This window comes from Scyliorhinus canicula, chromosome 2 (assembly GCF_902713615.1).
Source record: "Scyliorhinus canicula chromosome 2, sScyCan1.1, whole genome shotgun sequence".
Lineage (NCBI taxonomy): Eukaryota > Metazoa > Chordata > Chondrichthyes > Carcharhiniformes > Scyliorhinidae > Scyliorhinus > Scyliorhinus canicula.
The window spans coordinates 103,571,057-103,584,358 of NC_052147.1; the positions used below are offsets into that span (position 1 = coordinate 103,571,057).

The 13,302-nt window shown below is 47.7% G+C and overlaps 1 protein-coding gene across 12 annotated transcripts in view; it reads right to left on the bottom strand.

Annotated features, from left to right (window-relative positions):
- LOC119956761 (pleckstrin homology domain-containing family G member 3-like) overlaps positions 1-13,302 on the bottom strand; it is a 299,355-nt gene that overhangs the window by 48,359 nt on the left and 237,694 nt on the right. For all 12 annotated transcript variants that reach the window (XM_038784155.1, XM_038784182.1, XM_038784145.1 and 9 more), the window contains 3 exons: positions 11,375-11,444; positions 7,925-7,971; positions 5,630-5,780 (listed from right to left, as the gene is read on the bottom strand). In XM_038784155.1, the coding sequence (XP_038640083.1) occupies positions 5,630-5,780; positions 7,925-7,971; positions 11,375-11,444 (268 nt within the window). The remainder of the gene's footprint in view (positions 1-5,629; positions 5,781-7,924; positions 7,972-11,374; positions 11,445-13,302) is intronic.

Below are 13,302 nucleotides of genomic sequence, written 5' to 3' on the forward strand. Positions count from 1 at the left end.
TTTGTAATATGTTCCTCTGCAAATAAATGCCAATAAAAGTGTGTAAAGATTGACTCTAGTTCTAACATTCACCAACTGGCTTTCTGGAACGTAACTATGGAATATATTCAAGGCTGGGTTAGGTAAGATTTTTCATTGACAAACGAGTCAAGGGTAAAGGGGGTAGGTAAAAGAAGATAGGAAAGTGGAGTTGAGGCAACAATTAGATCAGCCATGATCTTATCAAATGGCAGAGCAGGTTTGAGGGGCCGAATGGCCTATTCCTGCTTCTAATTGTTGGGTCTATGTGGTGGATTGGTGCTAAACTGCCTCCAAAGCCAATAAAACCTTTGCTCATTCACTGAGACATCACTGATTTAAAAACTGCAGCCTCTGTGTTAGCAGTTGCTAGGGGGTGGGCCCCAAATGGAGTAGCTTGCAGCAGTCTGATTAGTTGTAATGTTGGACCACATGGACATTGTTTGACATTCATTCTGGAGATGTTGGCATCATTGACAAATCCTTTGCTGTCCATCCCTAGGTGCCCCTGAGAACATGTTCGTAGGACTTCTTCTTGAGCTACTGCAGGTTTTTAAGACAACTGAGTAGTTTGCTTTGCCCATCTCAGAGGGCAGTTAGGGGTCACTCATGTTGGTGTGGGACTGGAGTCACGAATGTCCATTCGGCAAGAAAATCTGTTGTCTTTATTCACAGAACATAGAACAGTACAGCACAGAACAGGCCCTTCGGCCCTCGATGTTGTGCCGAGCAATGATCACCCTACTCAAACCCACGTATCCACCCTATACCCGTAACCCAACAACCCCCCCTTAACCTTACTTTTTAGGACACTACGGGCAATTTAGCATGGCCAATCCACCTATCCCGCACATCTTTGGACTGTGGGAGGAAACCGGAGCACCCGGAGGAAACCCACGCACACACGGGGAGGACGTGCAGACTCCGCACAGACAGTGACCCAGCCGGGAACCGAACCTGGGACCCTGGAGCTGTGAAGCATTTATGCTAACCACCATGCTACCGTGCTGCCCTTCAGTTGAAGGTAAAGTCGCCATAGTCCCAGATGACCATAGGCTGCTTTCCTCTTTGAGGAGGGGAGCTGACTGGTGGTGATTTAACCTGAGGATCACCACATCTCATACCCACAGAAGCGCGGGTTCAATTCCCGTACCGGCTTCCCGAACAGGCGCCGGAATGTGGCGACTAGGGGCTTTTCACAGTAACTTCATTGAACCCATAGAAACTGGTCAACTCTTAATTGCCCTCTGAAATGGCCGAGCAAATCACGCAGTTATATAAAACCATAACAGAAAAACTGAAAATGCTGAAATCTGGTTGGATCACGTGACATCAACCTAGGTCCCAGAAATGTCCTCCTCAGTAGCATCTGTGGGCTTGTGTCAAAATTGGGAGCACTCCCCCAAAGACTAGTCAAGCAAATACCAGACACAGAAATATTCACTGAATCATATCTTACAGCCAATGTCCCAGATTCCTTCAACACATCCCCAGGTACATCCTGTCCTACTGACAGGACAGAACCACCAGAGGTGGCAACACATTGGTATATCGGGGCTGGTTTAGCACAGTGGGCTAAACAGCTGGCTTGTAATGCAGAACAAGGCCAGCAGCGCGGGTTCAATTCCCGTAGCGGCTTCCCGAACAGGCGCCGGAATGTGGCGACTAGGGGCTTTTCACAGTAACTTCATTGAAGCCTCCTGCAATAGGCAATAAGCGATTATTATTGTATTATTATTAATCAGGACAAGACACTGGGGTCCTCAGAATTGGCTCCAGACCCAACAAAGTCTCATGGCATCAGGTCAAGTACGAACTAGGAAACCTCTGACCTGATTATCACCTACTACCTTCCCTCAGCTGATCAATCCATGTTGAACGGAGCTCTTTGTAGGCTGTTAACCAGAGGCCCTGGAGCTCTGCACAGAGATAATACTACACTGCTTTGTGTCCTGCCATGGATTCTCCTCCGCAGCTCTCTCCAGCAGTTTCAGATGTGAGATCCTGGCAAACAGGTACTCTGCCTATTTGTGTCTCTGGATGCCTCTTTCTGGTAACAAAATGATCCATCTTCACTGTCCTCTTGCCAGCGTTTAGAAAATGGAAGAAGCTCTGGTCCATGATTTGGCATCAAAATTACATATGTACAGGGCATGTGACCTGCTCACTGCTGCCGCTTATGGTCGGAAGACTGCACACAGTCTCATTTCATTTTTTAAAAAAAGTTGGAGTACCCAATTCATTTTTTGCCGGTAGTGGCCGATGGACCCTTCTCCCGCGATCTGGAAGGCAGCGACAGATTGCTCCGTGACCCATCCGACCCTGCCCGTGACCCACCAGTGGGTTGTGACCCATACTTTGAAAAACCATGTTCAGACCCAATGCTCTTCAGCTGCTTCATCAATGTCCTTCCCTCCATCGTAAGGCCAGAAGTGGGGATGTTCGCTAAGAATTGCAGAGTGTTCAACACCATTTGTAATTCCTCAGATACTGAAGCAGTTCCTGTCTGCATGCAGCAAGGCCTAGACAACATTAAGGCTTCAGCTGATAAGTGGCAAGTGACATTTGTACCACAGAAGTTCTAGGTAATGAACTTCTCCAACAAGAGGAAATCTAACCATCTTCCCTTGATGTCCAATAGCATTACCATCACTGAATCCCTTACGATCAACATACTGGAGGTTACTATTCTGCAGAAACTGAACTGGACTAACCATATATATTAGGTCAGAGGCTAGTAATCCTGCAGAGAGTAACTCACCTCCTGATTCCCCAAAGCCCGTCCACAGTCTACAAGGCACAAGTCAGGAGTGTAATGAAATACTCTCTACTTATCTGATTAGTGCAGCTTCAACAACACTTAAGAAGCTAGAAAGCAGCCTTTGACTGGCATCCTATTCACCACCTAAAACATTCATGCCCCGCTCCACCGACTCATATTGGCAGCAGTGCACACTATCTACAAGATGCACTGCAACTAGATGACACATGAGACAAAATAGAATAGAAAAGTGTGCTGAAAAACTGAGAGGGGATTCATAGAATTCATGGAATCCATGCAGTGCAGAAGGATCCCATTGAGTCTGCAATGATCTTCTGAAAGCGCACCCCACCCAGGCCCATTCCCTCGCCCCATCCCCACAACCCCATTTAACCTTCACATCTTTGGACACTAAGGGGCAATTTTAGAAAGGCCAATCCACCTAACCGACTCATTTTTAGACCGTGCAGGAAACTAGTGAACCCGGAGGAAACCCACGTGGTGAATGTGCAAACTCTACACAGACAAGAATTGAACCTGGGTCCCTGGCGCTTGTGAGACAGCAGTGCTAACCATGGTGCCACCGTGTCGCCCTATGTATCATGTAGCCTATGAACACCAGCACAGACTGTTGGGCTGAATGGCCTGTTTCTGTGCTGTATATTCTATGTAATCCTCTGCGTAGTTTTAAAGGTCGATTGTTGGTCAAAGGAGGCCCAAGTTTTATTCACCACCAAAGATTCTTCAGAATCAGAAAACATATTACTTACTGAAGTGGCAACTGTATACTGTATAGTGAAATATGGTGGCTCATACTGCTCAATGGATTGTTCCTTGAAACTGGGACTCCAGCTGTACCTTAATTCCTCCCTTGCTATAAAAAAGGTGTGATGTGGACAGACAAAAGCAGAGCAATTTGTCACAAACATTCTTAGCAAATTGAGTGTGACATAGTGCCACAGACAGAATCTATCTGCAACCACTCTGTCTTGGATGGTAAGAGAAGTGTATTTTCTGACAATGGGAGTTCAGAGCAACATGGTGGTGCAGTGGTTAGCACTACTGCCTCACAACGCTGAGGACCCGGGTTCAATCCCGGCCCCGGGTCACTGCGCGTGTGGAGTTTGCACATTCTCCCCGTGTCTGCATGGGTTTCACCCCCTCAACCCAAAGATGTGCAGAGTAGGTGGATTGGCCACGCTAAATTGCCCCTTAATTGGAAAAAAATAATTGGGCACTCTAAATTTATTTTAAAAAACCATTGGAGTGCGTATACCAATAAAATAATTCAGTAGCAAGCTTTCATGAATAAAATAAAGAACGTTATTTACTCTCATACACAGCCTCCTTTGACAGCACCTTCCAAACCTGTTCCCTCTACCACCTTGAGGGACAATGGCAGCACATTAATGGGAATACTACTATCTTAAAGTTCCCCTCCCAGCCACACATCATCGTGACATGGAAATCCTGTTCCTTCACTGTCGCTGGCTGAAAATACAGTTCCATTCCTAACAGCACTGTGGGAGTACTCACACCACATACACTGCAGTGGTTTAAGGCTGTGGCACACCACTCCATTTTAAAGGGAAATTAGAGATGGACAGTAAAATCTTGCCTATGCAGAAATGCCCTCATCACATGAAGGATTTCTAAAACACGTACAAGCGAGACCCGGTAGGCTTCTTTCCCTAAATGACATTAGCGATCCAGTTCGGCTTTTATGGTTACGGAACAGCTTCACGGTCACTTCTGTTTTTGATTTTCAGTTTGGTTTCATTGAACCAAATTCAAATTTTCAAAGTTGTGTGGTGGACAGGGGATTAATTGGATTGGCTGAACCACTGCGTTCTTGTTGCCTTATGTAGAGTGAACCCAGTTTCAAACTGATCCCGAAAATAGCACTGGCATCCCAGAGAAAAGGGAGGAAAAGAGGGAAAATGGTTCCCCATTCTGATTGATACCCGGAGGCTCCCGATGGAAAACCAGCTGTGGGGAAATTGGAGTTGGGGGGACGGAGGTGGAGGATCTTGGGATCCTGTGTGAACCTCACCCGGTTAAATATCCCCTACACATGATGAATGGACACTTGAAGTGAGATAAGGAAAGCCAGGATTTCAGAAGAATCTATCTGGAAATTTTTAAACCAATACATTTTAAAGCCAATGACTATCTTTTAGAAACATTTTTCTGCTCCCATCACTCTCAATGGGAATTCTCATTAAAGCCACCCCACACCGCCGGGAAACCTGTAGGGGGGGGGGGGGGGGGTACACTGTCGGAGGGACTAGAGAATCCTGCCGCCAGTAAATGGCCGGAAAATTCCGTCCGTATTACTGCTGTAAAGTAGGAAGTGTCCCAGCACATTTGTGATGATCTGTTTTAGCTGAGGGAGAAATATTACCCAGGACAGCAGACAACCTACACTCTTAAGAGTAATTTACGCCCAAGCAAAAGGACAGAGGATCATTAATTTAACATCTCATCTGACAGAAGGTACCTCTGTTAGTGTAGCCCTCCCTCAGTACTGCAATGGGAAGTCTCTGTCTGAATTACATGTTCAAATCTCAGGAGTGGGGCTGGAAGCCATGACCTTCCGATTCAGAGGTGAGGATGCGACCTCTAAGTCAGGGCTTGACGTAAGAGAATAAATTGAACAGGTACTATCCAGGTATAAACTTGGAATATTTACACAAACACAGAGACATGGGCTTGCAATACCTTCATCAGCAGGTACACTGAGTTCCATGATATCTCTCCCAGAGATAGCCTGATATAATAGCCTGATGTAACTGACATGATGGGGTTTGACCTCTTTGTCCTATGTCTGCCTGGGCGTGGCTGTTTTACCTGCAGCAGGAGATGGTACTTGAGGATCCTCTGAACTGGTTTCAGCAGGTAGGAACCCAGTGGGAGGTAGCGCTTCAGAGTTGACTGGCGCTCCCTGAAGAATTTGGCCAGGATCTTGTTCCTCATGCATTCGGTCAGCGCCGCCACAGAGCTGTGTGATGTCAAAGGGAGACAGAAAGAGATGCTTCAATTGAGGAAAAACGGAGTGAATAGTGAAGAGGGCAGCAGCAGAGGTCAGGAGGACACAGACAGACTGGTGAAATGGGAAGATGAAATCAAATGGAGCGTAGTGCGAATCATACAACAATTCAGCTCACCATGCCCAAGTATTTATCCAATTTGCTTTCGACAGTTACCATTAAACTTCCTTTCACTGCCCTTTGAGGCAGCGCATTCCAGATCATAACGCCACACGTTAGAAATAAATCTCCTGATCTTGCCTTGGTTTTCAGTGGTGTCCTTTGTTTACTGACCCTGCTGCCAGGGGAAACAATTTTTGCTTCCTTGAACCTTTTATGTCCCCAGTGTTCAAAATGTGTTGAGCAGAGGGATCTGGGTGTATTTTGTTCATGAATCAGCAAAAGTCGATGTGCGGGTACAGCATGTAATAAAAATGGCAAATGGAACGTCAGCGTTTATAGAAGTGGAGAAGTGTTGTTGCAATTGCTGGTGTTGGTGAGACCACATCTGGAGTAGTATGTCCAGGTTTTGGTCTCCGTATTTGAGGAAGAATGTGGTGGCAATGGAAGCAGCTCAGAGGAGGTTCACCAGATTGATTCCAGGGATGACAGGGCTCATGTATGAGGAAAGATTGAGCAATTTGGGCTTATATCCACTGGAGTTTAGAAAAATGAGGGGATGGGATCAAAGTGTATAAAATACTAAGAGGGAGGGATAAAGTAAATATAGACCAAATGGTCCCCTTGTAGGGCAATCTAGAGTGAGAGGTCACAGATATAGGTTGAGAGGTGGTAGATTTAAAACTGAGATAAGGAGGAACTACTTCGCGCAGAGGGTGGTGAAATTGTGGAACACGCTGCCCCATAATGCGGTGAAGTCAGAATCATTAAATGTTTTCAAGAAGGAGATAGATATATTAATGGAAAAAAAATGGGTTAAAGGGATATAGGGAACAGGCAGGGACTAGGAAGAGATCAGCCATGATCTGATTGAATGGCGGAGCAGGCTCGAAGGGCTGAATTGCCTACTTCTGCTCCTAATACCAATGTACCTATTAAATCTTCCCTTCACCTTCCCTGCTTGAAGGAGGACAATTCCAGCTTCTCTGGAGTATCTGGAGTGGGACTTGAACCCACCACCTTCTAACTCCGAGGCAAGGGTGCTGCTATTGAACCAAGGCTGATATTCAAAGGCAATTTTCCGTGGACATCAACTCAAACAGACCTGTTGGGTCAATTATAGAGTGGCTGTGTTGTGAGCCGTCCTGGACACCGTTCCTCAGTGGTGGGAAACTTGGACCCAGGGGCCACATGTGGCCCATTTGGGTTCCGAGTACAGCCCATGAGACATTCTGTTGATTGTCGCCCAAGCACAGGGTCGCCACGTTCCGCTGATTTCTGTCCGCTTATTTTTTTCCCACTGGAATGACTGGAGTGATTCGCATGTAAAGCAAGGGCAAGTGAAGTGAGGTATGTGCTGATTGACCACAACATTGACTGTGAGAGCGCAGTGGTTAGCACTGCTGCCTCACGGCACTGAAGTCCCAGGTTCGATCCCGGCTCTGTCAGTGTGGAGTTTGCTCATTCTCCGTGTGTCTGCGTGGGTTTCACCCCCACAACCCAAAGATGTGCAGGGTAGTTGGATTGGCCATGCTAAATGGCCCCTTAATTGAAAAAATGAATTGGGTACTCTAAATTTATTTTAAAAAGCATTGACTGTGAGACTCGACACCCGCTGCATCCAAAGTGCATTTTGTTTTATTTTGTTTTTATCATGTGAAGTTGATAGTTCTATTAATATATAAATGATTAAGCATTTTCCATAACTCGTTATGTAATATTTGGCGTGTATTAAATGTATTTAATCTTATTCATAGGGTCATGGTTAGTGAACAAGTCTGATTTCAATCTTGCGGTCCACTGAGATGAAGGAGGGTCACTCATGAGGCCCACACACTGGGCTAGGTTACCCACTGCCGTCATTAATGGTGAGCATGGCTTGCCTTTGTGTACAGAAGAGGGGAGCAACTGATCAATGATACCCCATGTATTTTACCCCAGTATGTGCAATGCTAAAATAAGCAAACAAAAATGATCATTTGAACAGATTACTTACTTGGGATAGTTGGTACAGTATTGAGTGTAGATGTCAAAATCCTGACTCTGCAAGAGTGAACAAAAGTTTCTGTGACTTGACTGGGTGAGTGAACTTTACAGAATCTCAACAGGTGACCGCCACCTGACATCCCTATTTACCCAACTCACCCATGGCCAAGGTGAGAGCTGGCTCACTCTCTATATGAGGCGATGAATGGCCACAGGAAAGAGGCCAGAGTCGACTTGAAACCCGCTCTTACTCGACATCCAAACATGCACAGGTCCAGGAGCCCAGACTCTGATCAAGGAGCTCCTCAGACCAACATGAGGACCATTAGACAGCATTCTCTCAGAAAATGACATTTGGGAATTCAGTGAAAGATTAATTTGAAACATGGGAATGTATAAATACACAACATTTCCAGACAGAAAAAGACAAGCTGCTCCACCAAGCTGGCCCATTCTTTTTTTTTTTAATTTAGAGTTCCCAATTCCTTTTTTTCCAATTAAAGGGGCAATTTAGCGTGGCCAGTCCACCTCCCCTCCCCTGTGGAGCAAAACTCACACAAACACGGGGAGAATGTGCAAACTCCACACGGCCAGTTACCGGGCCAGGATTGAACCAGGGTCCTCGCCACCGTGAGGCTGCAGTGCTCACCACTGCACCACCGTACTGCCCTAGGCCAGCCCATTCTATGGTGTTCGCATCAAAACACTTCCCCCCCCCCCCCCCCCCCCCCCCCCCCAACCACTCACCAAGCCAGCCACTCAATCTCTCTTGAGAAGCAAAAAAAAAAGAGAATGAAAGCTCTGAGCCAATAAGGGAAAACCTGCCATGTGGTGAGTGTAGCAGACAAACTGGTGACCTTGGTCCTGTGTTCCCCAAAGCTCTCTACCACAGGGATGTTCCTCACTTCATGTCTGGGTCTATTGTACTCTAATTCATAGAGATTGACTGATATGATTACTGAACAACTCCGTTATCATTGTATCAGTTGATCATCAGGGTTGTAGAAAATGAACTTGAGCGTCTAAAAACCTCTATGCTCTTAAATATCGATGGTTCTGCTTGTTCCCCTTCTGTCTAACTTGGTTGCCATTCAATGGTTGATGGAAAATTGATTGCTCTTCCTGCTGTCGTCCTTCTAGATCTTTCCAAGTACCAGCACAGCCTGGATTGATCACAAAAATCTATGTCAATTCAGCTGATGTGAAACTTATTTACCCACTGATTCACTGGGGATTAGGCTCCAGATTTATACATCATACATTAGGGTAAGAAAAGAAAGTGACTTGCTATGTTCACGGAGTTACCATGAGATATGATGATCACCCTGCTGTATAGGTTAGCCCCTGTATTTAAATAGTCCACAACCTCCACATTGCTTGAACCCAGTCACATTTTAAATTAATGCTAATCAATTTGAGCAAAAAATGTGTTGGGAACACAACATCTACCTGGCTACAAGTTTGTTGACATTTGTGATGGTGATGCTGCATCTGCCGAGTGTGTTTGATGGACCAGCGTAGAGGGATATTTGCTCTCTTTATACCCCCATGCTTTACCCGCCCTTAGAGAGTTCAATGGGACAGCGTATTGGGAGCTTTATTCTGAATTTAACCCTGTGCTGTACCTGCCCTGGGATATTTGATGAGACAGTGTAGAGGGAGCTTTACTTTGTACCCTAAGCTGCCACAGGCCTGGGGTCTTTGAAAGGCCAGTGTAGAAAGAGTTTTACTCTGTTTCTAACCACGTACTGTACTTGCCCTTGAAGTATTTGATGGGACAGTAAAGAGGGAGCTTTACTCCGTCTCTAACCCCATGCTGTATCTTCCCTGGGAGTGTTTGATGGGACACTGTAGAGAGAGTTTTACTCTGTATCTAACACCGTGCTGTATCTTCCCTGGGAGTGCTTGATGGGACACTGTAGAGAGAGCTTTACTCTGTATCTAACACCGTACTGTACCTGTCCTGGGGGTGCTTGATGTGACACTGTAGAGGGAGCTTTACTCTGTATCTAACACCATGCTGTACCTGTCCTGGGGGTGCTTGATGGGACATTGTAGAGGGAGCTTTACTCTGTGACTAACTTTCCCACTGTGGATGGGAAGCATCCAGTAAAACAGTCTCTACCAGGCTCTGCGTGCTCCGCATGACACCAGGCTGCTTAGGCAGATACTGTCCCAAAACCAGCCCAGAATAAGAGCGGTGGAGCCCCTTAGCCCCACTGCATACACCCTTCTGCAGTCTGCCTTCACTGGAGCATGCTCCGTGTGTAACAAGAATATCAAGCAAAACTGCAGACACCCAGCTTCCACCAGATAGGAGGTCACCTCACTCACCAATCCTGGATTTACCTCACTGTCAGGAGTAAATGTTGGTGCTGTTGACGCCACTGTGCAAGAATCATGGGTTTGAGCCAGGGGATGGATAGTGTATACAGGAGGTGGAGGGAAGTGGGGCTGGTCAAGGTGAAGGACCTGTATCTGAGGGAAGGGTTCGCCAGTCTGGAAGAGCTAAGGGAGAGGGTAGAGGTGCCGAGGGGGAGTGAGTTCAGGGTACTGCAGGTTAGGGACTTTGTGTGAAAGGTCTGGAGGGGGCTCGCTGGTTGTTGGGATACACCCTGCTGGAGTGACTGCTGCTTCCGGATGTGGAAGGGGAGGGAAGAATTGGGGATATATATACATAAGTGGCTGGGAGAGCAGGAGGTGCGTGGGTGGTGAAGATCAAGGAAAAATGTGAAGGGGAGTTGGGAGGGGAGATCAACTGGGCAGTGTGAAGTGAAGCACTACGTAGGGTCAACGGGACCTCCTCTTGGGCAAGAATGAGCCGGGTACAGTTTAAGGTGGTGCATAGGGTGCATATAACTCGGGTGAGAATGAGTGGGTTCTTTCAGCGGGTAGTAGGCGAGTGTCAGAGGTGTGGGCGGGGGGCCGGCGAATCACATGCACATCTTTTGGGGTTGTGAGAAATTGTGAAGACTCTGGGCGCGAGTGTTTGCGGTCTTAGCCAGGATAGTGGAGGAGGAGGTGGACCCGGACCCTTTAATGGTGATATTTGGGGTTTCAGAGAAGCCGGAGCTCATGGAGAGGAGGACGGCCGATGTCGTGGCCTTCGCCTCTCTGATTGCACGGCGGTGCATTTTACTGGAGTGGCGGTGGGCATCACTACCGGGGGTAGCGAAGTGGTTAGGTGACCTGACTTCCTGCGGTTAGAGAAGATAAAGTATGAGTTATGGGGGTTTGAGAAAAGGTGGGGGATGTTTTGTGACCGTGTTTAGCGGCTATTCGTCGCAAGGGGAGGGGAGAAATTTGTACAGCCTGTATAGGCGATTGCTGGGAAGTATGTTTCCCAGGGTATTTATTTGCTGTCACCTGTTTTGATACATATTTGTAATAAAATCCATTTTTTTTTAAAAAGGAGTAAAAGTTGGTTTGGATTCAGAATGTGTGCTAAAACGTGACCCACCTTGTCCACAAAGCATCTCGCAATGGCAACAGGGTCATGATGACAGCGATCAAGGTCTTGCAGCAAGTCACTGTGAAGAGAGAGGGTGAAAAATGTGGGATAGGTCAGAAAGGGCAAGAAAGAGAGAGGGAGACACAGGAGAGAGAGATAAAGAGAGGGGGAGAGAGAGAGGGAATTGTGTGAGAAAGGGAGGGGAGAGAGGGGGAGGGGTGCAAGAGAGGGAAGGGAAGTGAGAGAGGAGGGGAGGGGGGAGAAAGAGGGGGAGAGAGGGGGAGGGGGAGAGAGGGGGAGGGAGGGGGTGAGAGAGGGAGTGAGAGAGGGAGGGAGGGGGTGAGAGAGGGAGGGAGGGGGTGAGAGAGGGAGGGAGGGGGTGAGAGAGGGAGGGAGGGGGGTGAGAGAGGGAGGGAGGGGGTGAGAGAGGGAGGGAGGGGGTGAGAGAGGGAGGGAGGGGGGTGAGAGAGGGAGGGAGGGGGTGAGAGAGGGAGGGAGGGGGTGAGAGAGGGAGGGAGGGGGTGAGAGAGGGAGGGAGGGGGTGAGAGAGGGAGGGAGGGGGTGAGAGAGAGAGGGAGGGGGCGGGGAGAGATGGAGGGAGGGAGGGGAGGGAGGGAGGGGAGGGAGGGAGGGGAGGGAGGGAGGGAGGGAGGGAGGGAGGGAGGGAGGGAGGGGAGGGAGAGAGGAGGGTGGGAGTGAGGAGCAAGGGAGGGAGGGAGAGAGGAGAGACAGGAGGAGAGAAGAGGAGGGAGGGTGTGAGAGAGAGAGAGAGAGAGAGAGAGAGAGAAAGACAAAGGAGGTAAAGTGGAGAGACACGGGACAGAGCAGGAGACACATAGGAGGAGGGAAATGGGGGGGGGGGGGAAAGAGAGAGACGGTGATAATGAAGATGAGAGTAGCAGGGAGAACGGCAGAAAAGTTTGGGTAAGGGATGGGAGAAAGAGATGAAAAGACGAGGGAGCACATGGAGGCAGTGACAGAGAGCGAGGGAAGGAGAGAGGAGGGAGATGGAAAGAAATGAGAGTGTTGAGGAAACAAAAGAACAAGATAGAAATGGTGCGTGAAACAACAGAAAAGTGAGAGATGGGAAGCGGGCAGTACAGGGAGAAATAGGGAGAGAGAGAGAGATAGAAGACAGAGGGCGAGGCAGATGAGGGGCAGCAGGAGATGGGGAGAGAAAGCAGAGAAATAAAGTAGTTAGATAAAGCAAGAGGAAGACAAAAGGAAGGACAAAATGGGGGAATGGAGGAAAGGAGGGGGAGAGGAGGAAGGTAAATATTAGTCAATAAAACATCAAGATAAATGTCCACGTCACAGCTAAATACAACAATGAGTTCGCATACATTTGCCTAGAAGGAAGTGAAAAGGAGATGATGATCTAGATGAATATATTTGCAGCTTGCATACCAAACTATTTGCATCCATTTCAGCTGAGAACATCAGAGACCAAATGACTTTGTTGCAAAAAATGTAAAACAAGTGACAGTGACTCAATAGCCAGATTCACGGCTCTGCACAACTTTATTTCCATTGAGGTTGCTATCGCCCATTTTACATTCTCACACACTCAAAATCTACCCGTTTCCTCTGGTGTCTGGCAGCCCACAGCGGCTGTCTATCCCGCCGTGCACCAGTATACTGTGACCATCCATTTCAACGGATAGGGGAAGAGAGAGAGAGAGAGAGAGGTGGAGAAGGAAAATGAAGATCAGGCAATAACACATCAAAACATTTTCAACCAATCATTACGCTGGCTGAGATTTCCCAGCCCCAATGAAGCCAAAAATCCATTGGGTTTGGGCGGGACTGGACATTCCGGCAGTGGGCGGAGCAGAAAGTCCACCCATTGTCTTGGCTCATTTCAGCTCTATAGCTGACCAGACAGCTGCCCAGGTTAGTGTGAGGAGAGTGAGCGTCAGGGTAACGTAGAGCTCTTG